At 41.4% G+C, this 26,651-nt stretch overlaps 1 protein-coding gene and 1 long non-coding RNA gene across 3 annotated transcripts; one reads left to right on the forward strand and one right to left on the reverse strand.

The window, feature by feature from the left end:
• The first annotated feature begins 668 nt into the window (after nt 1–668).
• Nucleotides 669–9,057, forward strand: LOC140711891 (uncharacterized). 2 transcript variants are annotated; one of them, XM_073016758.1, is made up of 2 exons: nt 669–2,890; nt 3,398–9,057. In XM_073016758.1, exons 1-2 carry the CDS (start codon nt 2,692–2,694, stop codon nt 4,450–4,452), a joined length of 1,254 nt encoding a protein of 417 aa, XP_072872859.1. In that variant the 5' UTR covers nt 669–2,691; the 3' UTR covers nt 4,453–9,057. The 2 variants fall into 2 exon arrangements, with proteins under 2 accessions (XP_072872859.1, XP_072872860.1); XM_073016759.1 differs by having other exon boundaries at nt 670–9,057.
• Nucleotides 9,058–10,470: 1,413 nt separating this feature from the next.
• Nucleotides 10,471–26,444, reverse strand: LOC140711892 (uncharacterized). The gene is made up of 2 exons (XR_012093225.1): nt 26,172–26,444; nt 10,471–10,754 (listed from the first exon to the last, which is right to left on the reverse strand). It is a non-coding gene; the product is annotated as an uncharacterized lncRNA (long non-coding RNA).
• Nucleotides 26,445–26,651: the final 207 nt, after the last annotated feature.

Consider the following 26,651-nt stretch of genomic DNA (forward strand, 5'->3'; position numbering starts at 1 on the left):
GCTTTGTTAGTATTTGCTTCATATATTTGAAACCCCAGTTTGAAACACACACACAAAAAAATACACACATGGATAAACAAATTTGTCACAGCCCAGCGCGGTAGCTCACGCCTGTAATCCCAGCACTTTGGGAGGCCGAGGCAGGCAGATCACAAGGTCAGGAGATCAAGACCATCCTGACTGACACGGTGAAACTCCATCTGTACTAAAAAATACAAAAAATTAGCCGGGCGTGGTGGCAGGTGCCTGTAGTCCCAGCTACTTGGGAGGCTGAGGCAGGAGAACAGCATGAACCCAGGAGGCAGAGTTTGCAGTGAGCCAAGATCATGCCACTGCACTCCAGCCTGGGTGACAGAGCGAGACTCCATCTCAAAAAAAAAAAAAAAAAAAAAAGTCATAGGTTCCCAGTGATTTAATCTATATATTGTTTAATGTCCTTCTTTGTCTTTTGAAGTTTTGACTTAAAGTACATTTTATAAAATATGACAGTTTTTGACTTAACATGTAGCTTGTGTAATATTATTTTGACCTCTTGTGCTCTCATTTTGTTAATATTTACATGAAATTTCTACTTCTGTCTTGCCACTTTCAGTCTTTTCTTGTCATTAGATCTCAAGTGACTCTTGTAAAAAGGCAAGTTGAATCTTGATTTTTAAAGTTTTTTAATGAACTTCTTTATTAAAAGTATGTCTCTCGATTGGAAAGATAATTATATATATTTAAATAGTTTTCTGAAAGAGAAAAACTGTTAATAAAATAATTGTTTTGATTCTTGTATCTTTGTGTCTCATTTTCTCTTTTTTAAACTTTTTTGATTTTTGTATTGACATGCTTTGAGTTTTTTTCTTGCTTTCTTTTGTGTATCTATACGGATATTTTCTTAGTACCTTGGGGGATTACCTAAAACCTCTAAAGGATCCAACAATATATTTTAATGTGGTAAAAAATTAACTTCGGTTGCATACAAAAATTCCTCATTATTACATCTGCCTTCAACTTTGTTATTGATTTTACTAATTATATCTTTATGTTGTCTATTCATTAACAGATGTTAATAATTTCTATACTTTTATCTTTTAAATTTTAGAGAATTAAAAATGTTTTCTGTACCATTATGATAATGTTAAGAAATTCCATTTTTATATATGTGCATATCTTTTCCAGAAATTTACATATTTTCATATGATTATGTGTTGTTTTCTTGCATTATGTTATTTTCTGTGGAAAAAAACTCCTTTCAGCATCCTTGATATGTAGGGCATATGCAGTGCCAATATGCTTTCTCAGGATTTGGTTATTTTGGAAGGACTTCTTTTTATTTGGTGGTACAATTTTGCTGATGGTACTATTCCCACTTAACAGCTTTTTTAAAATTATTATAACTTTAATAACAATATCAGTTTCCTTTTGACCTGCAAACATTTTTTTGATAAATTTATTGATTATCTCATAAGACTATGCTTATAAATGGCCATCATTTTTATCTTGCAGCTCCCAAAATTCTTTTCTGATCTGTGATTTTTGAAATTTTGTTTATATATGTGTTTGTTATAAATATATGTTTAGGTGTATCCTAGTTTGTTCACCTTTTCAGCTTTTTCATATTTACACCATTTTTTCTTACTTTTAAGAAATTTTTCACTTAGTTTTTGTATTTTTTACTTCCACAATTTTTGTTTTCTATTTTAATATTTTTTGGTGTTATTCTCATTTTTCTGATCTTCAGTAATTGTGTTCCTATTTCACTTCGTGAATATTGTTCAATTTATTTTATTTCATTTATTTTATTTTTCCTGAGACAGAGTCTCGCCCAGGAGTGCAGAGCTGTGATCTCAGCTCACTGCAACCTCTGCCTCCCAGGCTCAAGAGATTCTCCTGCCTCAGCTGCCCGAGTAGCTGGGATTACATACGCCTGCCAGCACGCCTAGCTAATTTTTTATATTTTTAGTAGAGACAGGGTTTCACCACATTGGCCAGGCTGATCTTGAACTCCTGACCTCAAATGATCTGCGTACCTCTGCCTCTCAAAGTGCTGGGATTACAGGTGTGAGCCACCGTGCCTGGCCTTTTTTATTTTTGAGACAGAGTCTTTCTATGTTGCCCAGGCTGGCAGTGGCACAATCTCTGCTCACTGCTTCCCTTCCTGGGTTCAAACAATTCTCGTTTGTCAGCCTCCCAAGTAACTGGGATTACAGGCAAATGCCAAGACCACCAATCCTGGCCTGTTCAATTTATTTGGAATTTTAAAAATTATACACTTTTTATTGTTGTGTTTGAAAATTTTATAATTTTTTTGATGGGGCCATGTCGCCCTAATATTTTGTATACATTGTAATCTTTGACATTTGGACATTAACAAAAAGCTACCTGTTAACGATCTTTATAATGTAACTCTGTCCTGGCATAGTCTGAAATCAATTGTCTCGGCTAGAGATTCTGAGAATTTCTCAAACATGTTTTTAAGATGTGTCTTGTTTAAAATTTTGTGTTGTTAAATCGGCTTATTCATATTTCTTCTTAATAATCAGTAATCACTTGCTTCACCCATTCCGTGTCTGGGATACAGCAGTTTCTTTGCTTCTGTAACATTTACCTTTAGACTCAAAGTGTCATTCCAACGTATATTACCATTTCATGTCGTGGGAGACATTAACCAGTATCTAAAAAAGCCCCTAGAAGCCAGAAATAAAGATGTATGTGCCAATATTTTTCTTGTTTCTTAAAAAAGGAACCAGGAGTTGGCAATTTACATTTTTGTGTGCATGTGTGAGACAGAGTCTTACTCTGTTTCCTAGGCTAGAGTACAATGTCATGATCTTGGCTCACTACAATCTCTGCCTCCAGTTCAAGCAATTCTCCTCCCTCAGCCTCCAAAGAAACTGGATTACAGGTACCTGTTACCATGCCTGGCTAATTTTTTGTATTTTTGTAGAGATGGGGTTTCACCATCTTGGCCAGGCTAGTCTTGAACTGTTGACCTCATGATCCACCTGCCTCGGGCCTCCCGAAGTGCTGGCATCACATATGTGAGCTACTGTGTCCAGCCCACAATTTACTTTTAAAGGCACAATGTTATACTGGAGAGCAGGAAGAGCTGTGTTGGGTATAAGTAATAGACTTTTCCTTTTCTTCCATGTGGCTCTTTGCATTGTGGGGTCCTTCACACACTTAACTCATTTATAAATTTTTTACAAATGTATTTTGGTCAGTATGTTTTTGTTACACTTATATGTCCAGGAAGAAATTACAGCTTGTGGTATTTTGCTATGTCATCTTGCTTACGTAGTTTGTATAATTTTATAGATTAGATTTGTAAAGTATATTTATCTGAGTCTAGCAATTGAAGTAATGTGTTTTTATTTTTTTCTTTCGGTTATATGTTCTCATTTTGCCCAAGACGTTTGGTCAGAGCAGAGCATAAAAGATTCTTTCCAAAAAGTGATACTAAGAAGATATGAAAAATGTGGACATGACAATTTACAGTTAAAAAAAGGCTGTGAAAGTGTAGATGAGTGTCCAGTACACAAAAGAGGTTATAATGGACTTAAACAATGTTTGACAACTACCCAGAGAAAAATATTTCATTGTGATGAATATGTGAAATTCTTGCCTAAATTTTCAAATTCAAACAGACATAAGATAAGGATAAGAGATACTGGAAAAAAACCTTTTAAATGTATAGAATATGGGAAAGCTTTTAACCAGTCTTCAACCCGTACTACATATAAGAAAATTGATACTGGAGAGAAACGCTACAAATGTGAAGAATGTGGTAAAGCCTATAAGCAGTCCTCGCACCTTACTACACATAAGAAAATTCATACTGGAGAGAAACCCTACAAATGTGAAGAATGTGGCAAAGCCTATAAGCAGTCCTGTAACCTTACTACACATAAGATAATTCATACTGGAGAGAAACCCTACAGATGTAGAGAATGTGGCAAAGCTTTTAACCACCCCGCAACCCTTTTTTCACATAAGAAAATTCATACTGGAGAGAAACCATACAAGTGTGATAAATGTGGCAAAGCCTTTATTTCATCCTCAACCCTTACTAAACATGAGATAATTCATACTGGGGAGAAACCCTACAAATGTGAGGAATGTGGCAAAGCTTTTAACCGTTCCTCAAACCTTACTAAACATAAGAGAATTCATACTGGAGATGTACCCTACAAATGTGATGAATGTGGCAAAACCTTTACTTGGTACTCAAGCCTCTATAAACATAAGAGAGCTCATACTGGAGAGAAACCCTACAAGTGTGAAGAATGTGGCAAAGCCTTTACTGCATTCTCAACTCTAACTGAACATAAGATAATTCATACTGGAGAGAAACCTTACAAATGTGAAGAATGTGGCAAAGCTTTTAACTGGTCCTCAGCCCTTAATAAACATAAGAAAATTCATATTAGACAGAAACCCTACATAGCAAAGAATGTGGAATATTAGGAATATAAGGGTTGAATGTTCCTCAACCCGTAATAAGCATAAGATTATTCATACTGGAGAGAAACCCGATGAATGTGGGAAAGCCTTTAACCAGCCCTCGACTCTATGAGAATTTATATGGAACATAAACCTTACAAATATAAAGAATGTGACAAAGCTTTTTATTACATATAATTTATACTGGACAGAAACCCTACAAGTTTGAGTTTCACTCTTGTCACCCAGGCTGGAGTGCAATGGCACGATCTCGGCTCATGGCAACTTCTGCCTCCTGGGTTCAAGCCATTCTCCTGCCTCAGCCTGCCGAGTAGCTGGGATTACAGGTGCCCAGCACCACGCCCAGCTCATGTTTGTATTTTCAGTAGAGATGGGGTTTTGCCATGTTTGCCAGACTGGTCTCGAACTCCTGACCTCAGGTGGTCCACCCACCTCGGCCTCCTAAAGTGCTGGGATTACAGGCATGAGCCACCATGCCAGGCCACAAGTTCTCAAGTCTTAAGAGATGCAGTGATAATTCATGCTGAAGAGGAACTCTACAAACCTGAAAGATGCGACAGTGCTTACCGCCTCCAACTTTTGTATACAGAAAAATAAATTAGTGTGAAACCTTAGAAATGTATGAAATGTGAGAATTAATGCTACCAAAACTCCTAGAAGTGTGAAGAATATGGCAAAACTTTTAATGAGTGTTTACACTTTATTTCACAGGAAAGCTTTTATCCTTGAGAAAAATTGTACAGATGTAAAGAATATTGAAAAGCCATTAATGCCTACTCACATCTTATTCAACAGAAGAAGGTTCACAGTTAAAAGCATTAAAAGTGCAATTACTGTCAAAAAATCTTTCAGAAAATATAAGCCTTTAAAGAAGAATATTCTGAAATCATCCATTAGAAATATAAAGGGGGTTGTAGTACCTTTACTTGTATCACAGATCTTATTGTACACATTTGTACTAGAGGAAAACCCTGAAGCAGTTGCTCCAGCTTTGTTCAACATCATGGAATTTATACTGGAGAAGAGTCCTGCAAATATAATGAATTTGTAAAGACTTTTTTTTCAAAATCTATAGCTTAGAAAACACAGAGTTTACACTAAAATATTTTTGCAGATGCAGTAAATATGAAAAAATATTTAATTCAAAATTGATTCTATGTAAATATCAAATAATTTACACTAGAATAACTAAGGCACTGACACTTCAGACATTACACTAAATCAGTGTTGAGTATAAAAACGAATCCACAACTAAAACTGTTTTTGTATATAACTCTAAAAGGAGATTTTCTGAAGCATTGTAATTACATTGAAAGTATACTTGTTTCCTCAAAAAAATTTTTTGAAAAGTGAATAATGATGTAATACAGCTTTCAAATTTCTTTATGCTGTTATTTTATTCCTATTGTATTCACATGTGAAAGCATGTGATTATTGCTGCATTAGAGATACTACAGATTCTTTTTTTATTGGGTATTATGACTTTTTCTATAGAAGAGTAAGGACATTAAAATGTAAGGTGCCTGATGAAAATGTCAGTGGAGAGGCTCTTTGTAGTTAACTTATATTAAGTAATGTATAAGGTGGGGGTTCCTATTTGTATAATCCTAGCCTATGACTTAATGTTGATGCTTTGCTTTGTCTTTTGGATGGCCTAACCTACATTAACATGTTGGCAGACCATTTTAAAACTTTTTTTCAAAAATTATAATGAATTACTTTATTAATAAAGATAATAAGGTGGGGGTTCAGAGTAATAGTTTTCTACATTATAGTGAGAAAAATTATAGTTAAAATTATTAAATGAGAATATTTTATTAATTGTACTTTTATGTAATAGAATGCAGTACATATAAAAATTGTTGGATTATGTGTGAACTTTTTTTTTTGCCATGTTAAGACTATTGTGTGTTTAATGAAGCAATATTATGCCACTAACTTCAACCTATCCCACCTTAATCAAGGGTGTACTTAAAAGATGGTAACAATATACTATTTGGTGCATAGTGGAATAACATCTCCAGTCATCACTTTGCCAGTGGCTTTCAACTGCAAATGAGTTGAAGAATATTGTTCCCATAGTTTAAATTTTTATTTTTTCTTATTGAAATTTATTATTAATATTTGTGGGTATATAGTATGTGTATATATTTATGCCTTATATGGCATATTTTGATTCAGGCATACAATATGTAGTAATTACATTAGGGTAAATAAGGTATCCATCACCTCTAGCATTTATCCTTTGAATTACAATGTAATTATACATTTTTAATTATTTTAAAATGTACAAATTGTTATTGACTACAGGTTTATTTTTATGGTCATAATAAAAATTATACAGAAAAATAAAATACGGCCAGGTGCGGTGGCTCACGCCTGTAATCCCAGCACTTTGGGAGGCCAAGGCAGGTGGATTGCCTGAGGTCAGGAGTTCAAGACCAGCCTGGCCAACATGGTGAAACCCCGTCTTGAGGCAGCGCTTTCATATTCCACTCTGCCAGTCCAGCTGAGGATCCGAGCCGCTTACAGGCTCCAAGGTGAGTTCTGTAAACAGTTGCAACTTGGCTCTGATCAGATAGTGAGGTTCGCATTTATTCAGTAAGACTAATTAACAAAAGTTGTGCGTAAACACCACTAGAGGGTAAAGATTAAAGGCCAGTTTCCCAGGCCTAAAGCAAACACCATTTGCAGGTATTAAGCTTCTGCCAAACCCCGAGTAGGAGGCAGTAAAGTACCCGTGGCAGCACAAACTTAGTCTTAAGCCCACATAACTAACAGATTAGTAAAATAAACTTCCCACATTCCTTTGTACTTGCACCCTAACCTTTCTGGCTCCTGCATCCTGGCTGCCTTCAGCCAAGCAATCTGAAGCTATACAAACTTAGACCTTTAAGACAGCTTTTGACTATTACTCTATTTTTAATATTTTTCCCACCAGCCTGATTGAACCCCAACACTCATCTCTGCTAAAAATAAGAAAATTAGCCAGACATGGTGGCACACACCTGGAGGCTGAGGCAGGAGAGAATCACTTGAACCCCAGAGGTGGAGGGTGCAGTGAGCTGCTACCATGCTGCTGCACTCCAACCTGGGCAAGACAGCGAGACTATTTCCAAAAAAAAAAAAAAAAACTATAAATAGAATCCATACATTTCTGAGTCCTGAAAACTTATTAATAAATTTTTATTATATAGTTTTATTTGAACATCTGGTCTGCCTGCAAACATATAGACCTTTTTTTTTTTTTTTTTTTTTTGAGATGGAGTCTTGCTCTGTCCCGAGGCTGGAGTGCAGTGGCGTGATCTCAGCTCCTGGGATCAAGTGATTCTCCGAACTCAGCCTCCTTAGTAGCTGGGACGCCACCATGCTCAGCTAATTTTTATATTTTTAGTAGAGACGGGCTTTCACTATGTTGGCAAGGATGGTCTCGATCTCTTGACCTCGTGATCCGCCCACCTCGGCTTCCCAAAGTGCCGGGATTACTTAAATAAAATTTTTAAAAATAGCATTTCATTACAACTATAGGTGAGACTATTAGTGTGAGGTCATATTTTTACTTATATTGACAAAATAACTATTCTATATATTGGATATTGACTTATATTGACAAAATAACCATAACAATATTCTGACTTAGAATAATATTCCTTTTCTGCTGTATATTTGCAAGCTTTTGATCAGATATTATGGGAGCTCAATAGAAATCAACAAGATGAATCTTTACCACAAGAATTACTGATGCATATACTTATTTTACTTAAAATCCATTAGCTTTTTATGACAGATGGGTACTTTATTTTCAGTGTGTTGTTTATTACTGAGAAGTGGCTGTCCTACCAGAAAACTGCTATTCTCAGCTGTATCCACATTGACTAATATTGAGTGGAAGTGAAGGGGATAAAAGCAAATGTGTTTTCTCTGTATCTTTTTTCATCCATTGGCTGAAAAACAGGAGGATGCAGAATATGGAAGAAAATATAATACCTGAAAGATCTTGAAGAAGCTCTCTTAATCAGACAAAAAACCCCATAGGGAATTTTTTTTTTTTTTCATTATTGCACTCTGCTTCTATGAGTTTAAATTGTTTTTACATTTTACATAGAAAGAAACCTAGGCTTTTGGCCAGGCATGGTAGCTTAAGCCTGTAATTCAGCACTTTGAGAGGCCGAGGCAGGTGGATCACCTGAGGTCAGGAGTTGGAGATCAGCCTTACCAACAAGGAGAAACCCCATGTCTACTAAAAATACAAAATTACCTGGGCGTGGTGGTGCGTGCCTGTAATCCCAGCTACTCGGGAGGCTGAGGCAGGAGAATTGCTTGAACCCGGGAGACTGAGACATGAGAATCACTTGAACCTGCGAGGCGGAGGTTGCTGTGAGCCGAGACTGTGCCACTGCACTCCAGCTTGGGCGACAGAACAAGACTCCATCTCAAACAAAAAAAACACAAATGAAAGGGAAGGAAGTGAATTACTGACAATAGCTAAGGTATGGAATCAACCTGAGTGTCCATCAATAGGTGAATGGAGAAAGAAAACATGGTATATGTATACAATGAAATGCTATTCAGCCCTTAAAAATAATAAAGTCTTGTTATTTGCAACAATGTGAATCTGAAAGGTATTATGCTAAGTAAAATAACCCAGCACAGGAAAAAAAAAAAACAAAAAAACATAATCTTTTTTTTTTTTTTTTTTGAGATGGAATTTCACTCCTGTTGCCCAGGCTGAAGTGCAGTGGCATCATCTCAGCTCACTGCAACCTCCGCCTCCCGGGTTTAAGCAATTCTGCCTCAGCCTCCCTAGTACCTGGGATTACAGGCACACGCCACCATGCCCAGCTAATTTTAATATTTTTAGTAGAGATGGCGTTTCACCATGTTGGCCAGGGTGGTCTCGAACTCCTGACCTCAAGTGATCCACCCACCTCAGCGCCTCAAAGTGCTGGGATTACAGGCGTGAGCCACCAAACCCAGCCAGAAGCCTAGGTTTCTTATTAGAAGATAGACTGTGATACTGAAAGCAAATACAATGGGTAGACATTTTAAATTCCCCAGCCTACACTGAGGATGTAGATATAAACTTACTCTCATTCTGAGATGGTATGGGCAGATAGATAAACACACACATAGGCCGGGCACAGTGGCTCATGCCTGTAATCCCAGCACTTTGGGAGGCCGAGGCGGGTGGATCACGAGGTCAGGAGATAGAGACCATCCTGGCTAACACAGTGAAACCCCGTCGCTACTAAAAATACTAAAAAATTAGCCGAGCGTTGTGGCGGGAGCCTGTAGTCCCAGCTACTCAGGAGGCTGAGGCAGGAAAATGGTGTGAACCCGGGAGGTGGAGCTTGTAGTGAGCCAAGATCTCGCCACTGCACTCCAACCTGGGCGACAGAGTGAGACTCCATCTCAAGATAAAATAAAATAATAAAAACACATACATAAAGAATTATATGAGTTTGCCTATGTAGCTATTTATGTATACAAAAGATATTAATCAACATTTTAAATTTCCCAGCCTACACTGAGGATGCAGATATAAACTTACTCTTACCTGTATGGATTCATACCATCTCAGAATGGAACACAGCCATACAATGTTATGTTTAAACATCAACAAAGCTTCACTTATAGCAGCACTCAACTAGACAAAGTGCCACAGCACACAGTTCCTTAAACCCATACTCTTAACACAAATGCTTTTGGTCCAAAATAAAAACTACCAATCACTATCCTAAACATGGCATTCCCTGCTGGTCCTTAAAAACTTTACAGAGGCTGAAGAAGGTAGCTCATGTCTGAGTAAGTCTGCATTTAGAAAACGTGCACATGCATTAATGCGATGTTTATGGAGCATGCGCTATGTGGTCAGAAGCACGCTACAGAGCACTGTGCTGGAAACATGACATAATGTGAATTTATCCTCATAACACCCTGGGAGGTGGGTACTAACTGTCCCATAATTCCCTGGATTTACAGGAAAAGCCCAGCATTTACATTTCTTCTTGTTCTCAATGATTTTTTTTTTTTTTTTTTTTTTTAATGCACGGAATAGGCCAGGCATGGTGGCTCATGCCTGTAATTCCAGCGCTTTGGGAGGCCAAGGCAGATGGATCACCTGAGGTCAGGAGTTCAGGCAAATCAGGGGACCTGTGAAAGGCAACTGAGCAGGGATCCATGGGAAAGACACCCTCAGAGGCACAAGATTCTCCCATTACCTTTCAGCTTTGCTGATGCTTCAGTTAAAGTCTCCTGGGAAATGTCTGCAGTAGGTTCTTCCTCTGTAGTTCTTCTTACCTTGCCTGCAAAACAAACTATCTTTAGTGTCTGCATGGGTTTCCACTTCCTGTCCCCACCTGAGGAATGGAAAGCAAGGGCACAGTCCTTGCTCAGGTTTTGGAGTGAAAGGAGCATGAAGGTCATGTGAGCTTTGCTGAGGCTTCTCCTGCCCTCATGTCAGATACATCTGCTAACTCCAAGCAGCCCAACACAGCGTCCTCCTTTTTTTTTGTGATGGGGTTTCGCACTTGTTGCCCAGGCTGGAGTGCAATGGCACAATCTCAGCTCACTGTAACCTCCACCTCCCAGGTTCAAGTGATTGTTCTGCCTCAGTCTCTTGAGTAACTGAGATTACAGTCATGCGCCACTAAGGGAGGAGACCACCCCTCATATTGCCTTATGCCCAATTTCTGCCTCCAAAGAAAGAAGAAGTAAAAACTAAAAGGCAGAAATGAAATCCACAGGCAGACAGCCCGGCACCACACCCTGGGCCTGGTAGTTAAAGATCAACCCATGACCTAATCGGTTATGTTATCTATAGATTACAGACATTGTATAGAAAAGCACTGTGAAAATCTCTGTCCTGTTCTGTTCTGTACTAATTACTGGTGCATGCAGCCCTGTCACATACCCCCTGCTTGCTCAATCGATCATGACCCTCTCACGCAGACTCCCTTAGAGGTGTAAGCCCTTAAGAGGAACAGGAATTGCTCACTCAGGGAGCTCGGTTTTTGAGACGTGAGTCTTACCAATGCTCCTGGCCGAATAAAGTCTTTCCTTCTTTAACTTGGTGTCTGAGGGGTTTTGTCTGTGATTTGTCCTACTACATTTCTTGGTTCCCTGACCGGGAAGTGAGGTGATTAACAGACAGTTGAGGCAGCCCCTTAGGCGGCTTCGGCCTGCCCTGTGGAGCATCCCTGTGGGAGACTCTGGCCAGCTTGAGTGACGCGGATCCTGACAGCACTCTAAGGTAGGCAATTTCCCCAATGGAACACCTTGCCAGAGCAGGATGGCAGGCCCTTGCAGAGGATCAACATAGTGGCTGAACACCAGGAAGGAACTGGCACTTGAAATCTGGACATCTGAAACTTGGGAAGACTAGTCTTTGGAACTTGCCCACTCCATTTGAGTGGAAGTGTGGCCTGATCACCCACGGCGTGCCTGTACTGGCACTTTGGTTTTTGTTTTTGACTTGACTTGGATTGCTTGATACTTTGGTTTTGGTTTTGAACTTGCTTGGATTTCTGGATACTCTGATTTTGGTATTGATTCTGGTTTGGTGTAAACTGTAAAAGTGTGTGTGTGCCCTTTTTACCCATTCTTTGTTTTGTGGTGTGCGGGTGGTGTGAGCATGGTGTTATGTCTCGAAGAAGCATGGGTCAGGCACAAAGTAAGCCCACCCCAGTATGAACTATGTTGAAAATTTTCAAGAAAGGATTTAAGGGAGATTACGGTGTTGTTATGATACCAGGAAAACTTAGAACTTTTGTGTGAAATAGACTGGCCAGCATTAGAGGTGGGTTGGCCATCAGAAGGAAGCCTGGACAGGTCCCTTGTTTCAAAGGTATGGCACAAGGTAACCTGTAAGCCAGGGCACCCAGATCAGTTTCTGTACATAGACACTTGGTTACAGCAGGTTTTAGACCCTCACCCCATAGTGGTGGAGAGAACAGCAGCTTAAGCAGCTGGCACAGGCAAGGAAAGACCAGCAGAGAGAGAAAGAGGAAGAGACAGAGAAACGAAGAGACAGAGAGACAAAGAGGGAGTCAAAGAAAGAGAGAAAGAGAGAGACAGAGGCAAAGAAAAGTCAAAGAGAAAAAGAGACAGAAAATCAAAGAGAGAAAGAAAGAAATATACAAGTAGTTAAGAAACAAAACAAAAAGGCCGGGCATGGTGGCTCACGCCTGTAATCCCAGCACTTTGGGAGACTGAGGCAGGCAGATCACAAGGTCAGGAGTTCGAGACCAGCCTGATCAACATGGTGAACCTATCTCTACTAAAAATACAAAAATTAGCCAGGCGTGGTGGCACATGCCTGTAATCCCAGCTACTCGGGAGGCGGAGGCAGGAGAATTGCATGAACCCAGGAGGTGGAGGTTGCAGTGAGCCAAGATCACGCCACTGCATTCCAGCCTGGGAGACAGAGCAAGACTCCGTCTCAAAAAAAAAAAAAAAGAAAGAAAGAAAAAAAACAGTGTACCCTATTCCTTTAAAAGCCAGGGTACATTTAAAACTTATAATTGATAATTGAAGGTATTCTCCATAACCCTGTAACACTCCAATACCACTTTGTTGTCAGTGTAAACAAGGGTGTATTCCAAAAGCACTGAGACCACTGATAACCCGTAGCCTTCCTATCAAAAATCCTTAACCCAGTAACCCCCAGATGGCCCAGATGCACTCAATCTGTAGCAGCAACTGCTTTGCTAACAGAAGAAAGTAAAAAAATAACTTTTAGAGAAAATATCATTGTGAGCACACCTCACCAGTTCAGAAGTATCCTAAGGGGGAAAAAAAAAAAAAGTGTGATTTAACATTAACCACTGAAAATTCCCTTAACCCAGTTTTCCTAACAGGGCATCTAAATCTTAATTACCATACAAAGGTCCAACCAGACCTAGGAGGAACTCCCTTCAGGACAGGAGGATGAATGGTTCCTCCCAGGTAATTGAAGGAAAAAAAAAAAAAAAAGCCATCTATACGTTTCTAAATTAATTTGGACAAAACAAGGTCTTATTAATAGCAAAGGATAATTAAAATCCCAAACTTACAAGGTTTTCAACAAAAGTAAAGTTTGCTAAAAGTTAACAGTGTAACATGTATTATAGTAACTTCTAATCTTGTGGCCTTAGACAGTCTAGCACACAGGTATAAACGAAGTTCACTTTGGAAAAGAATGGTTATCTTCGAAAAAAAGGGAAAAAAGGGGGGGCAGAATTTATGTAAAAAGAGTATTATATGGTAAATTCTTGTCCTGAAATAAATTAACTGGTTGTTTAAAGAAAGAAATGTTTGTAATAAGTCAGAAAGTTGAGGAATGTCAAAGAATTGTCTGCGAAAGTTGTGAAAGAGCAAAATGTTATAAAAAAAGAATTTATTCAAGAAATGTTGTATAATTTAAAAGTAATTGGCCGGGCGCGGTGGCTCACGCCTGTAATCCCAGCACTTTGGGAGGCTGAGGCAGGCGGATCACGAGGTTAGGAGATTGAGACCATCCTGGCTAACACAGTGAAACCCGCCTCTACCAAAAAAAAAAAATACAAAAAATTAGCCGAGTGTGGTGCGGGCACCTGTAGTCCCAGCTACTCGGGAGGCTGAGGAAGGAGAATGACATGAACCCAGGAGGCAGAGCTTGCAGTGAGCCAAGATCGCGCCATTGCGCTGGAGCCTGGGTGACAGAGAGAGACTCTGTCTCAAAAAAATAAATAAATAAATAAACAAACAAATAAATAAATATAAAAGTAACTAGGCCTCCTGAATGTAAAACTATTGAAAAAAACAGTTTATATGCAAGGTGTATAAGGAAAGTAAAATATACCTTTGGTAAAAGGATTATAAGGAGGCATAAGAATGTAAATTTTTACCTACATTAAAAGGTTAAGCCAGGCGCAGTGGCTCAAGCCTGTAATCCTAGCACTTTGGGAGGCTGAGATGGGCAGATCACGAGGTCAGGAGATCGAGACCATACTGGCTAACATGGTGAAACCCCGTCTCTACTAAAAATACAAAAAATCAGCCGGGCATGGTGGTGGGCGCCTGTAGTCCCAGCTACACAGGAGGCTGAGGCAGGAGAATGGCGTAAACCCGGGAGGCAGAGCTTGCAGTGAGCTGAGATCTGGCCACTGCACTCCAGCCCGGGCAACAGAGCAAGACTCCATCTCAAAAAAAAAAAAAAAAAATTATTGTTTTGAAGGTTTAAGCAAGTTTTAAAATGTTAATTGTAAAGAAAATTCTGTGTGTAAACATATTAAAGTCAAAGGGATATCATCCAGTTTTTCTGTGAACTGGACACTAAAGTAAAAACACAACGGGTTTTTCTTAAAGCACTAATCTACCCTTTAACAAAAATTATAAAAGATTAAAAAGAGTCTATAAAAATCTCACCTTATGGTCCAACATTAAAAATTGGATAAATATGTCTACAAGGTTTTATTAAAATTAAGTTTAACATTAATAACACACTAATATAAAGGTGAAATTTAGCTTATCTGGTATGAAAATCATACAAGAAGCATTATTAGGCCGGGCGCGGTGGCTCAAGCCTGTAATCCCAGCACTTTGGGAGGCCGAGACGGGCGGATCACGAGGTCAGGAGATCGAGACCATCCTGGCAACATGGTGAAACCCCGTCTCTACTTAAAAAAAAATACAAAAAACTAGCTGGGCGAGGTGGCGGGCGCCTGTAGTCCCAGCTACTCGGAGGCTGAGGCAGGAGAATGGCGTAAACCCGGGAGGCGGAGCTTGCAGTGAGCTGAGATCCGGCCACTGCACTCCAACCCGGGCGACAGAGCAAGACTCTGTCTCAAAAAAAAAAAAAAAAAAAAAAAAAAAGAAGCATTATTAAATATAAAATGGTGTTCGGCTTTCTTTGGTCTAAAAACTAATAAAAATAGGTGCTAAAAGAAATTTCTCAGTAGAAAGGCACCAAGGACTATAAAGTCCACTGCTGATGTCCCCACATTAAAACAAGAGGTCATTTTCTTAGAAATTGTATACTTGGTTTATCTTCCACTTTCCTTTCCCTCAAAACTAAAAGTCTTTTAGCACATGTACCACCACTAGAATTTCCAGCAAACCAGCACCAGCCTAAAGATCACATTTTCATCAAAAGATGAAAAGAAAGGAAACTCGAGCCAGCCTAGGAAGGACCCTACTTTGTGTTGCTAACCACCAAGACTGCTGTTTGTACAGCGGAAAAAGGATGGACTCATCACAACCGAGTCAAGAAAGCGCCACCCCCTCCAGAGTCGTGGGCCATAGTCCCAGGGGAAAACCCTACCAAACTAAAGCTAAGAAAACTTTTAACTCTTTCATCCATTCTATTGCTCTTTCTTCTTTCCTCACTCTATTGCTGACCATCTAGTTATTAACATAACCAAGTCAATTTTGTCTCAAACTACTGCATTTAATGCTTGCCTTGTTATACCCTGTGGGGACTTGCCAAGTCAAAGACAGTTCTCTACTTCAGAAAAGTACCTCCATCCCTGCTGACTCTCCTCAGACTGGGCATTAGTAAATTAGGACCATTTAATCTGGGGAAATTTTGATAAAGACTCCAGTGTCAACCAGGAATCTTGCTCCCCAATGTAGAGCTTTTATGCTGTAGTTGGTCCAACATTCTGTGGACCACTAAAGAGCAAGGACGGACTGCCCCAACCAGTTGTTGTAATTTCCTAAAATCATATATTAATTTTACTAGAGGATCACAGAAGTTAAAGACTTAAAACAAACTTTGGCAATTAAAACAGGATACCAAGATGCAAATGCCTGGTTGGAATGGATCGAATGTTGCATCCACATGTTAAACAAAAGCAATTGTTTTGCTTGTGCATATGGCAGGCCAGAGGCCCAGATTGTCCCCTTTTTACTAAGGTGGTCCTCCAGTCGACCAGGCATGTGCTGCATGGTAGCTCTTTTTCAGGATTCTACAGCCTGGAGTAATAAGTTGTGCCAAGCTCTCTCTGCTATATCCCGAAGTCCGGCACCCTATGGGTCAGCCTCCGAGGGCCATCCAGCCTCCATCTCCCAACACTAAGTTCACTTCGTGTTTTTCACAACAGGGAGGATACTTAGCGTTCCTTGGAGACCTGAAGGGATGCAGTGAGCTTCAGAATTTTCAAGAGCTTATCAATCAGTCAGCCCTTGTTCACCCCCATGCAGATGTGTGGTGGTATTGCAGTAGACCTTTACTGGGCACTCTGCCGAATAACTGGAGTGGCACTTGTACTTTAGTCCAATTGGCTATCCCTTTCACCCTGGCATTTCATAAACCAGAGGGAGGAAAAAAAAGATGTCATAAAGCAAGAGAAGCCCCTTATGGGTCTTTCGACTCTCATGTCTATTTAGACGCAATTGGAGTCCCACAGGGAATACCAGATCAATTTAAAGCTTGAAATCAAATAACTGCAGGATTTGAGTCAATATTTTGGTGGGTGACAGTTAATAAAAATGTAAATTGGATAAACTACATCTATTACAACCAACAGCCATGAGCTTTTCATGAGTTAAAAGAAAAACTCATGTCAGCCCCAGCCCTGGGGCCACCTGACCTGACAAAACCCTTCACACCCTATGTGCCAGAAACAGAAAAAATGGCAGTTGCAGTTTTAACCAAGATTGTGGGGCCCTGGCCAAGGCCAGTGGCCTATCTCTCAAAACAACTAGATGGGGTTTCCAAAGGCTGGCCCCCATGTCTAAGGGCCCTGGCAGCAACGGCCCTGTTAGCACAAGAAGCAGATAAACTAACCCCTGGGCAAAACCTGAATATAAAGGCCCCCCCATGCTGTGGTGACTTTGATGAATACCACAGGACATCATTGGCTAACAAATGCTAGATTAACCAAGTGCCAAAGCTTGCTATGTGAAAATCCCCACATAACCATTGAAGTTTGCAACACCCTAAACCCCGCCACCTTGCTTCCGGTATCAGAGAGCCCAGTTAAACATAACTGTGTAGAGGTATTGGACTCAGTTTATTCTAGTGGGCCCAACCTCTAAGACAATCCTTGAACATCAGTAGACTGTGAGCTGTAGTGGGCAGGAGCAGCTTCGCCAACCCCTGCAAAGTGACTCTGAAGAAGATGACAAGCCCTGATCCAGTCACACCCAGAAGCTGACTGGTCCATGCATGGCCGAAGCATGAGGAAACTCATTGTGGGACTCATTTTCCTTAAAATTTGGACTTGTACAGTAAGGACTTCAACTGACCTTCCTCAGACTGATGACTGTTTCCAGTGTATACATCAAGTCACTGAGATAGGACAAAAAGTTGCTACAGCCCTATTATTTTATGGTTATTATAAGTGTACCAGGACTCTAAAAAGAACTTGTTGTGTAATGCTATACTATACAAGGTATATAGCCCAGGGAATGACCAGCCTGATGTGTGTTATGACCCATCTGAGCCTCCCATGACTACAATTTTTAAAATAAGATTAAGGACTGAGGACCGGTGGGGACTCATGAATGATATGAATAAAGTCTTAGCCAAAACAAAAAAAGGCGGGGGGGTCCCCAAACAAGTCACCTTGAAGTTTGCTGCCTGTGCTGTCATTAATAGTAACAAGTTAGGAATAGGATATGGTTCTCTTAATTAGGAAAGAGGCATATGGCAGAAAATAAGTACATCTGTCATGAATTAGGACTGTGTGAAAATGAATGTGGATACTGGACATGTATCATTTAGGCTACTTGGGTAAAAAATAAAAAGGATCCTGTCCACCTTCAGAAAGGGAAAAGTGGCCCTTTCTGTACCAGTGGTCAGTGTAACCCCTTAGAACTAGTAATAACCAAACCCCTTGATCCTCACTGGAAAAAAGGGGGGCGTGTAACCCTAGGAATTGATGGGGCTGGACTTGATCCTTGATTAAATATCATGGTTTGAAGAGAAGTTTATAAACGCTCTCCTGAGTCAGTATTTCAAACCTTCTATGATGAACTGAATGTGCCAGTACCAGAAATTCCAGGAAAAACAAGAAATTTGTTTTTCCAATTAGCTGAGCATGTAGCCCAGTCTCTCAGTGTCACTTCATGTTATGTATGTGCAGGAACTGTAATGGGAGATCAATGGCCATGGGAAGCCCGAGAATTAGTACCTACAGACCCAGTTCCTGATGAATTCCTGGCTCAAAAGAATCACCCTGATAACTTCTGGGTCCTAAAAGCCTCAATCATTAGACAATACTGTATAGCAAGAGCGGGGAAGGACTTCACCCTTCCTGTGAGAAGACTCAGTTGCCTTGGGCAAAAACTGTATAATAGTACTACAAAAACAGTCACCTAGTGGAGTTAAAACCACACTAAGAAAAATCCATTTAGTAAATTCACAAAGTTGCAAACTGTGAGGACCCACCCAGAGTTCCACCGGGACTGGACAGCCCCCAATGGATTATACTGGATATGTGGGCATAGAGCTTACACCAAATTACCCGGCCAGTGGGCAAGTAGTTGTGTTACTGGCACTATTAAACCATCTTTCTTCCTACTGCCATAAAGACAGGCAAACTCCTGGCCTTCCCTGTCTATGCTTCCCGCGAAAAGAGAAGCACAGCTATAGGAAATTAGAAAGATGATAAATGTCCCCCTGAGAGAATCATACAATATCATGGGCCTGTACTTGGGCACAAGATGGCTCGCAGGGATACCGTATCCCCATTTACGTGCTCAACCGAATCATACAGTTACAAGCTGTCTTAGAAATAATCACTAATAAGACCAGCAGAGCCCTGACTATTCTGGACCAGCAAGAAACTCAGATGAGAAATGATATCTATTAAAATAGATTGGCTCTCGACTACTTGCTAGCAACTGAAGGAGGGGTCTGTAGGAAATATAACCTTACTAATTGCTGTCTACATATAGTTGATCAAGGGCAAGTAGTTGAAGACACAGAGTTATGACAAAACTGGCACATGTGCCCATGCAAGTGTAGCATGGATTTGGTCCTGGGGCCATGTTTAAAAACTGGTTCCCGGAGCTAAGAGGATTTAAAACTCTTATAATAAGAGTCATAATAGTAATAGGAACCTGCTTACTGCTCCCTTGTTTGCTACCTGTACTTCTTCGAATGATAAAATGCTTCATCACTACCTTAGTTCACCAAAATGCTTTAGCACAAGGGTACTATATAAATCACTGTCAATCTGTCTTTCAAGAAGACATGGGTAGTGAAAATGAAAGAGAACTCCCACTAATGAGTGAAGTTCTCAAAAGCGGGGAATAAGGGAGGAGACCACCCCTCATATTGTCTTATGCCCAATTTCTGCCTCCAAAGAAAGAAGAAGTCAAAACTAAAAGGCAGAAATGAAATCCACAGGCAGACAGCCCGGTGCCACACCCTGGACCTGGTAGTTAAAGATCAACCCCTGACCTAATTGGTTTATGTTATCTATAGATTACAGACATTGTATAGAAAAGCACTGTGAAAATCCCTGTCCTGTTCTGTTCCATACTAATTACCAGTGCTTGTAGCCCTCAGTCACGTACCCACTGCTTGCTCAATAAATCACGACTCTCTCACGCAGACCCCCTTAGAATTGTAAGCCCTTAAGGGGGACACGAATTGCTCACTCCGGGAGTTCAGTTTTTGAGATGTGAGTCTTGCCAATGCTCCTGGCCCAATAAAGCCCTTCCTTCTTTAAATTGGTGTCTGAGGGGTTTTGTCTCTGGCTCATCCTGCTACACCACCACACCCGGCTAATTTTTGTGTTTTTTGGTAGAGGCGGGGTTTATCCACATTGGTCAGGCTGGTCTCTAACTCCCGACCTCAGGTGATCCACCCACCTCAGCCTCCCAAAGTGCTGGGATTACAGGCGTAAGCCACCGCGCCCAGCCATAGTTTCTTAATGTACAATCAAGATCCACTTTAATATGGCTCTATTGCTATTGGGCCTGCCATATGCAATTTCAAGATATTCTCCTACACCTGCCCACAATGATCCTCCAGGATTAAAATGAGCTCCTGAGTGAGAAACTCTGGAGTATACTGAGCTTTTTGTGTATTTTTGTTGAGTTTCTCTATCCATGCTTGGAGAGGGCTGTGGACATGGGGAGTTCCAATGTCCAAGGATTCCGATGTTCAAGGGTGGTTTTCACCCTCCAGATGTCTCAACTTTGCCTTTGGTCTTCCTGTCAGTCCTGTTAAGGGGTTATGAAATCTGGAGTTGCTGGAGCATCCTCAGTTCCAGGTTCTACTTTTCCTTCTTATGGGTTCGAAGGTCTGTGAAATAGGCCCCACCCCAGCATGTCACCGTGTCTGGTTCTGGCCAGGTGTCCTACGACTTGATAGTTCTTGCACATTCTCCATGAGTTGAGGAGGAGGGAGGTGTGTGAGTCAGCATGAATCACAGGCAGTTTTCAAAAGTTAATGTTGGAACAGTATTTTGGATTTGGGTATTGGTTTTTGGTTTTGGTTTTTTTGAGTTGGAGTTTCGTTCTTGTTGCCCAGGCCGGAGTGCAATGGGGCGGTCTCGGCTCACTACAACCTCTGCCTCAGGGGTTCACGTGATTCTCCTGCCTCAGCCTCCTGAGTAGCTGGGATTACAGGCACCCGCCACCATGCTCAGCTAATTTTTTTGTATTTTTAGTAGAGATGGGGGTTTCACCATGTTGGCCAGGCTAGTCTCGAACTCCTGACCTCAGGTGACCTACCTGCCTCGGCCTCCCAAGGTGCCAGGATTACAGGCATGAGCCACCATGCCCGGCTAAACTTAACTTGAATTATTTCTCGTAGCTGCCTATTTTAAAGAAAAACAGAAAGGAAGCTAAACCAATCAGAAGTAGCCAACAACCTTATATAACTAGGGACTTTTCAACAAGATAAACAAAAAACCAAGAAGAAACAAGTTTGTAACTACCATTAATCAAATAATTTGTTTCTACATTTTTCCAATAAATAGTTGCCTCTTACACTGTCAATGAAACCTAAACCTCTTTTAGACTGGTGTCCTATAATTAATCAATTGTTCTTACTCAAATAAACTCTTTACAATTTTATTGTGTCTCAGATTACTTTTTAGCAGAATAAAATAAACCATCTAGGAATCCATATAACAAAAAGGTTTACAGAATATGAGGAAAGACACACGACGTTCATGAAATACATGAATGTAGACATAAGCAAATAGAAAAATTACATGTTCTTAGACAGAAAATATACTATCAATATAAATTGTCCTTAAGGTAGTTCATACGTTAAATTTTGTTCTAATATAGATACCATTAAATATTGGAGGTAGGCATTTTACTATAAAGTAGTATATAAGCCAGGTGTGGTGGCTCACACCTGTAATCCCAGCATTTTAGGAGGCTGAGGTGGGTGAATCACCTGAGGTCAGGAGTTTGAGACCCAGCTGGCCAACATGGTGAAACCCGTCTCTATGAAAATACAAAAATTAGCCAGATGTGACAGCAGGTGCCTGTAATCCCAGCTACTCAGGAGGCTGAGGCAGGAGAACTGCTTGAACCTGGGAGGTAGAGGCTGCAGTAAGCCAAGATGGTGCCACTGCACTCCAGCCTGGCGACAGAGCAAGACTCTGTCTCAAAAATACATACATACATACATACATACATACATAAAATAAAACAGCATATAGATGAAAAGACAAGAAGAGCCAAGAAAACTCTGGGGAAACAAAAAATAATACAGATAATATTGGCCAGCCCTGTGAAAAATCTTGATTAAAAAAGCTAAGGCCGGGCGCGGTGGCTCAAGCCTGTAATCCCAGCACTTTGGGAGGCCGAGACGGGCGGATCACGAGGTCAGGAGATCGAGACCATCCTGGCTAACACAGTGAAACCCCGTCTCTACTAAAAATTACAAAAAAAACTAGCCGGGCGAGGTGGCGGGTGCCTGTAGTCCCAGCTACTCGGGAGGCTGAGGCAGGAGAATGGCGTGAACCCAGGAGGCAGAGCTTGCAGTGAGCCGAGATCTGGCCACTGCACTCCAGCCTGGGTGACAGAGCAAGACTCCGTCTCAAAAAAAAAAAAAAAAAAAAAAAGCTAACAGATCAGCTGGGCATGGTGGCTCACGCCTGTAATCCCAGGACTTTGGGAGGCCTAGGTGGGTGGATCACGAGGTCAGGAGATCGAGACCATCCTGGCTAATATGGTGAAACCCTGTCTCTACTAAAAATACCAAAAAAATTAGCAGGGCATGGTGGCAGGCACCTGTAGTCCCAGCTACTTGGGAGACTGAGGCAGAAGAATGACGTGAACCTAGGAGGCAGAGCTTGCAGTGAGCTGAGATTGCGCCACTGCACTCCTGCCTGGGTGACGGAGCTAGACTCTGTCTAAAAATAAATAAATAAATAAATAAATAAATAAATAAATAAATAAAAGCTAATAGATCACTGGAACTAAAAATTCAGAAATAGACTAAAGTACCTAAGAAAGTGTCTTAGTCCATCCAGGCTGCTGTAACAAAATACCTTAGGCTGGGTAATGTAAAAACAACAGAAATTTATTGCTCACAATTCTGGAGGCTGGAAAGTGCTAGATCAAGGCACCAACAAATTTGGTGTTTGGTGACAGCCCTGATCCTCATAGATGATACCTTCTTGGTGTGTCCTCACATGGTGAAAGACAAGGACACTCCCTTCAACCTCATTCAAAGGGGCACTTATTCCATTTAGGAAGACGGCGCTCTCTTGGCTTAGTCACTTCCCTGAAGGTTGCATGCCTAATACTATCTACATATGAATTTGGAGGGGGACACAAATATTTAGACCACAGCAAAAATTTAATAAGCAGGAAAAGCTATGTGGAGGATGGCATCATTAATACTTTTACATGTGAAAAATTGATGTTCCTATCACAAAGGAAAGAAATGACTTACTCTTCATGTTCTTCATGATATAGAACAAAATAAAGGTCCAATGAAAGATAAATCTATACCAAAAAACGAATCAGTGTTGATAAGATGAATTCTACAAGTTGTATCAGGATTTCTGAGGTTTCTGGGAATGGGCAAGGCCCCAGAATTTCCTCCTGTGACATTCTCCCTGAAGAAGCTCATGCTCTTATTCAAAGTGGATAAAGGCCAGGCGTGGTGGCTCACGCCTATAATCTCAACACTTTGGGAGGCCAAGGCGGGTGGATCACGAGGTCAGGAGTTCAAGATCAGCCTGGACAACACTGTGAAACCCCATCTCTACAAAAAACACAAAAATTAGCTAGGCATAGTGATACGCATCTGTAATCCCAGCTACTCGGGAGGCTGAGGCAGGAGAATTGCTTCAATCTGGGAAGGGGAGGTTGTAGTGAGCTGAGATCGCACCACTGGACTCCAGCCTCGGAGACAAACTAAGACTTCGTCTCAAAAAAAAAAAAAAAGAAAGTGGATAAAGATGTTTTTTCCTGGCCGGGCGTGGTGGCTCAAGCCTGTAATCCCAGCACTTTGGGAGGCCGAGACGGGCGGATCACAAGGTCAGGAGATCGAGACCAGCCTGGCTAACACAGTGAAACCCTGTCTCTACTAAAAAAATACAAAAAACTAGCTGGGCAAGGTGGCGGGCGCCTGTAGTCCCAGCTACTCGGGAGGCTGAGGCAGGAGAATGGCGTAGACCCGGGAGGTGGAGCTTGCAGTGAGCTGACATCTGGCCACTGCACTCCAGCCTGGGTGACAGAGCAAGACTCCATCTCAAAAAAAAAAAAAAATGTTTTTTCCTGTTCTAATATTTAAGAAACTCAAAATAAACAGGCCTATGTATGCATGATTCTCAAACAATCAGTCAGCGGTGCTCTGCCAAGGAAGAGCAAAGAGTCTCACATCCACAGAAGTACGATGTTCTTTCAGATAAAGATGTCTCCCTGTGCCAGAGCCACATATTTCACACATGATCAGAGGCTTTCACAGGCAAGCATTGCCCTGCAGCCCTCCCACAGACTTAACCCTGAGAATCTGACTTAGAAGGTCACTGATGAACACACGCCCTAGTGTTCTGATCTACATGAATCCTCTCTTAATGGTACCTTCCAGGGATCTGGGATCTTTCCTGAATTCATCTGCCACACACAGATAGACTCAAAAATTTAGACAGAAGCTTTGATCCTCACTGGCACATCTGCCCTGTCCTATCAGCTTCTCTAGAAGTACACTGCTCTAATTACTCCTGAGTGACCCCACCTAAGGGTATCTCTCTTTGCCAACATAATTGATTTCATAAACTGGGAAAAGAAATAGGCAAGAGTCTAGCTATGCTGGGGCTGTCTAAGATTCCCTTACCTATGTCTCTAATTTACCCAAATATTGACCAAAAAGATTAATGGTGGTAGGAAAATGGAAGGAGGAGCCCCAGTTCACAGAAGGAGAAAATGTAATCAATGCTGCATAGCACGCAGCTTAAGCTTACCCATGGGGACTGAGTCTCTTCAGAAGAAAAGCCATGGTTCTCCATTGTATTAGTCTGTTCTCATGCTGCTAATAAAGACATATCCAAGACAGGGTAATTTATAAAGGAAAGAGGTTTAATTGACTAACAATTCCACATGTGACCTATAGGTCAGGGCAGTGGGGTTCACAATCATGGAGGAAGGCGAGGAAGAGCAAAGTCACGTCTTACAAGGTGGCAGGCAAGAGAGCATGTGCAGGGGAACTGCCCTTTATAAAACCATCAGGTCTTGTGAGACATAATCACTATCACGAGAACAGCATGGGAAAGACTCACCCCCATGATTCAATTACCTCCCACTAGGTCCCTCCAACAACACATGGGAATTATGGGAGCTACAATTCAAGATGAGATTTGGGTGGGGACACAGCCAAACCATATCATTCATCATCTGAAGAAACCGTGGTCTCAGACAGCTGGGCATTGAGAGTGCATTCTGCCCCCTAGAATTCCACACCTACATCACAGAGAGAACAGTCTCAAAGGATTCTTAAGGTTAATATGGGGAGCCAAAAGGAGAAGATGAATTCACAGCCTCTGCCTTACCTTCTGGTCTAACACTACTCTTGTCCCGGCCCAACAGGATTCCCACACTCTTTTCTGGGTTGCACCAGAGGTAATTCAGAAACACAAAAAGTTATTAATGCACCTCCATTCCCACAGCTTCTGAGGTCTAAGTTGTTCATTCCCTGGGTTTTAGGTTGTTGTTCTCCCTCTACCTCCACAGAATCAGTGTGTCCCATTCCAATACCTATGATTTCACCTGTATTCTTGTCACCTCCTACTTTCTCCTAGACATTTTATCTAACAGAGCCAGGCGAAACAGAGACAAGGATATTTACATAAAACTTAACCAGAACTAAGTTGGAGTTCCATAACCCCCACTGGGCTGGGATGGCACTCAGGCTGGCCTAAGATTGTGGTTACGGAACAGAAAGACACATTTTGCCCAGGAATGATCAGTGTGGAATCCCAAATTTGGGAAATAGATCCTTAGAGCGCCCAATCATTTCATCCTTCTCTTGGAGGTAATCAAGAAGAGATAATCCCCTTTTGGAGAAAACCATGTCTAATCAACAGATGACCTAACCAACATGTGTGGAAAAGGAGGTAAAATCAGACAGTTGACCCATTTTAGTAGATTTGGTAATAAACGCCACAAAGTCAGAGTTCAAGCGGTCTCAAAACCCTAAAAGGTGACACAGATTAGTTTCAAGGGACACAAGGTGTCACTGGGTGTGACAACCTCCCAGAGGGTGAGAACCATGGCAACTTTGGGCAGGCTGGGAAACGATCCCGGAGTCCTGCAGTTCTGTGAGAAATCAAACTTACCGCAACTTTGGAAATCAGGAAGCCAGCACGTTGTGGGATACGGGATCACAATTACTTGGGGAGAGAAGCTGCCCTGGTAGCTTGCCCTCTCCCATCAGGCAGGAGAGGTTAAAGAACAGGCAGGCTCCCCCTCCGCATGGCAGAACTGCTGTGAAGGCATGGAGGAGCGAGGCTGAGGTTGGGGGCCTTCGCCTACCATGCCGTGAGCTGAAATTTTTTGTTACCAGCCAGTGATCACAGGGCTGCAGGACTACAATCCCAGCGTGCACAGGGATCAGGGACTGTGCGCATCACTGGAGGAAGGGGCGGAGCTGCGCGCGCTTCGCTGAGCTTGCTGGGAGATGTAATCTCATGGCCACTCCCAGCCCTTCGGCCACAAGGCTGCAGGACTACAATCCCAGCTGTACCAGGCTCAGGGGTGGTTCGCAGCCCTAGAGGAAGGGGCCGGGCGGTGCGCGCCGCGCCTTGTATTCTGGGAAT

This window comes from Chlorocebus sabaeus, chromosome 6 (genome assembly GCF_047675955.1).
Source record: "Chlorocebus sabaeus isolate Y175 chromosome 6, mChlSab1.0.hap1, whole genome shotgun sequence".
Lineage (NCBI taxonomy): Eukaryota > Metazoa > Chordata > Mammalia > Primates > Cercopithecidae > Chlorocebus > Chlorocebus sabaeus.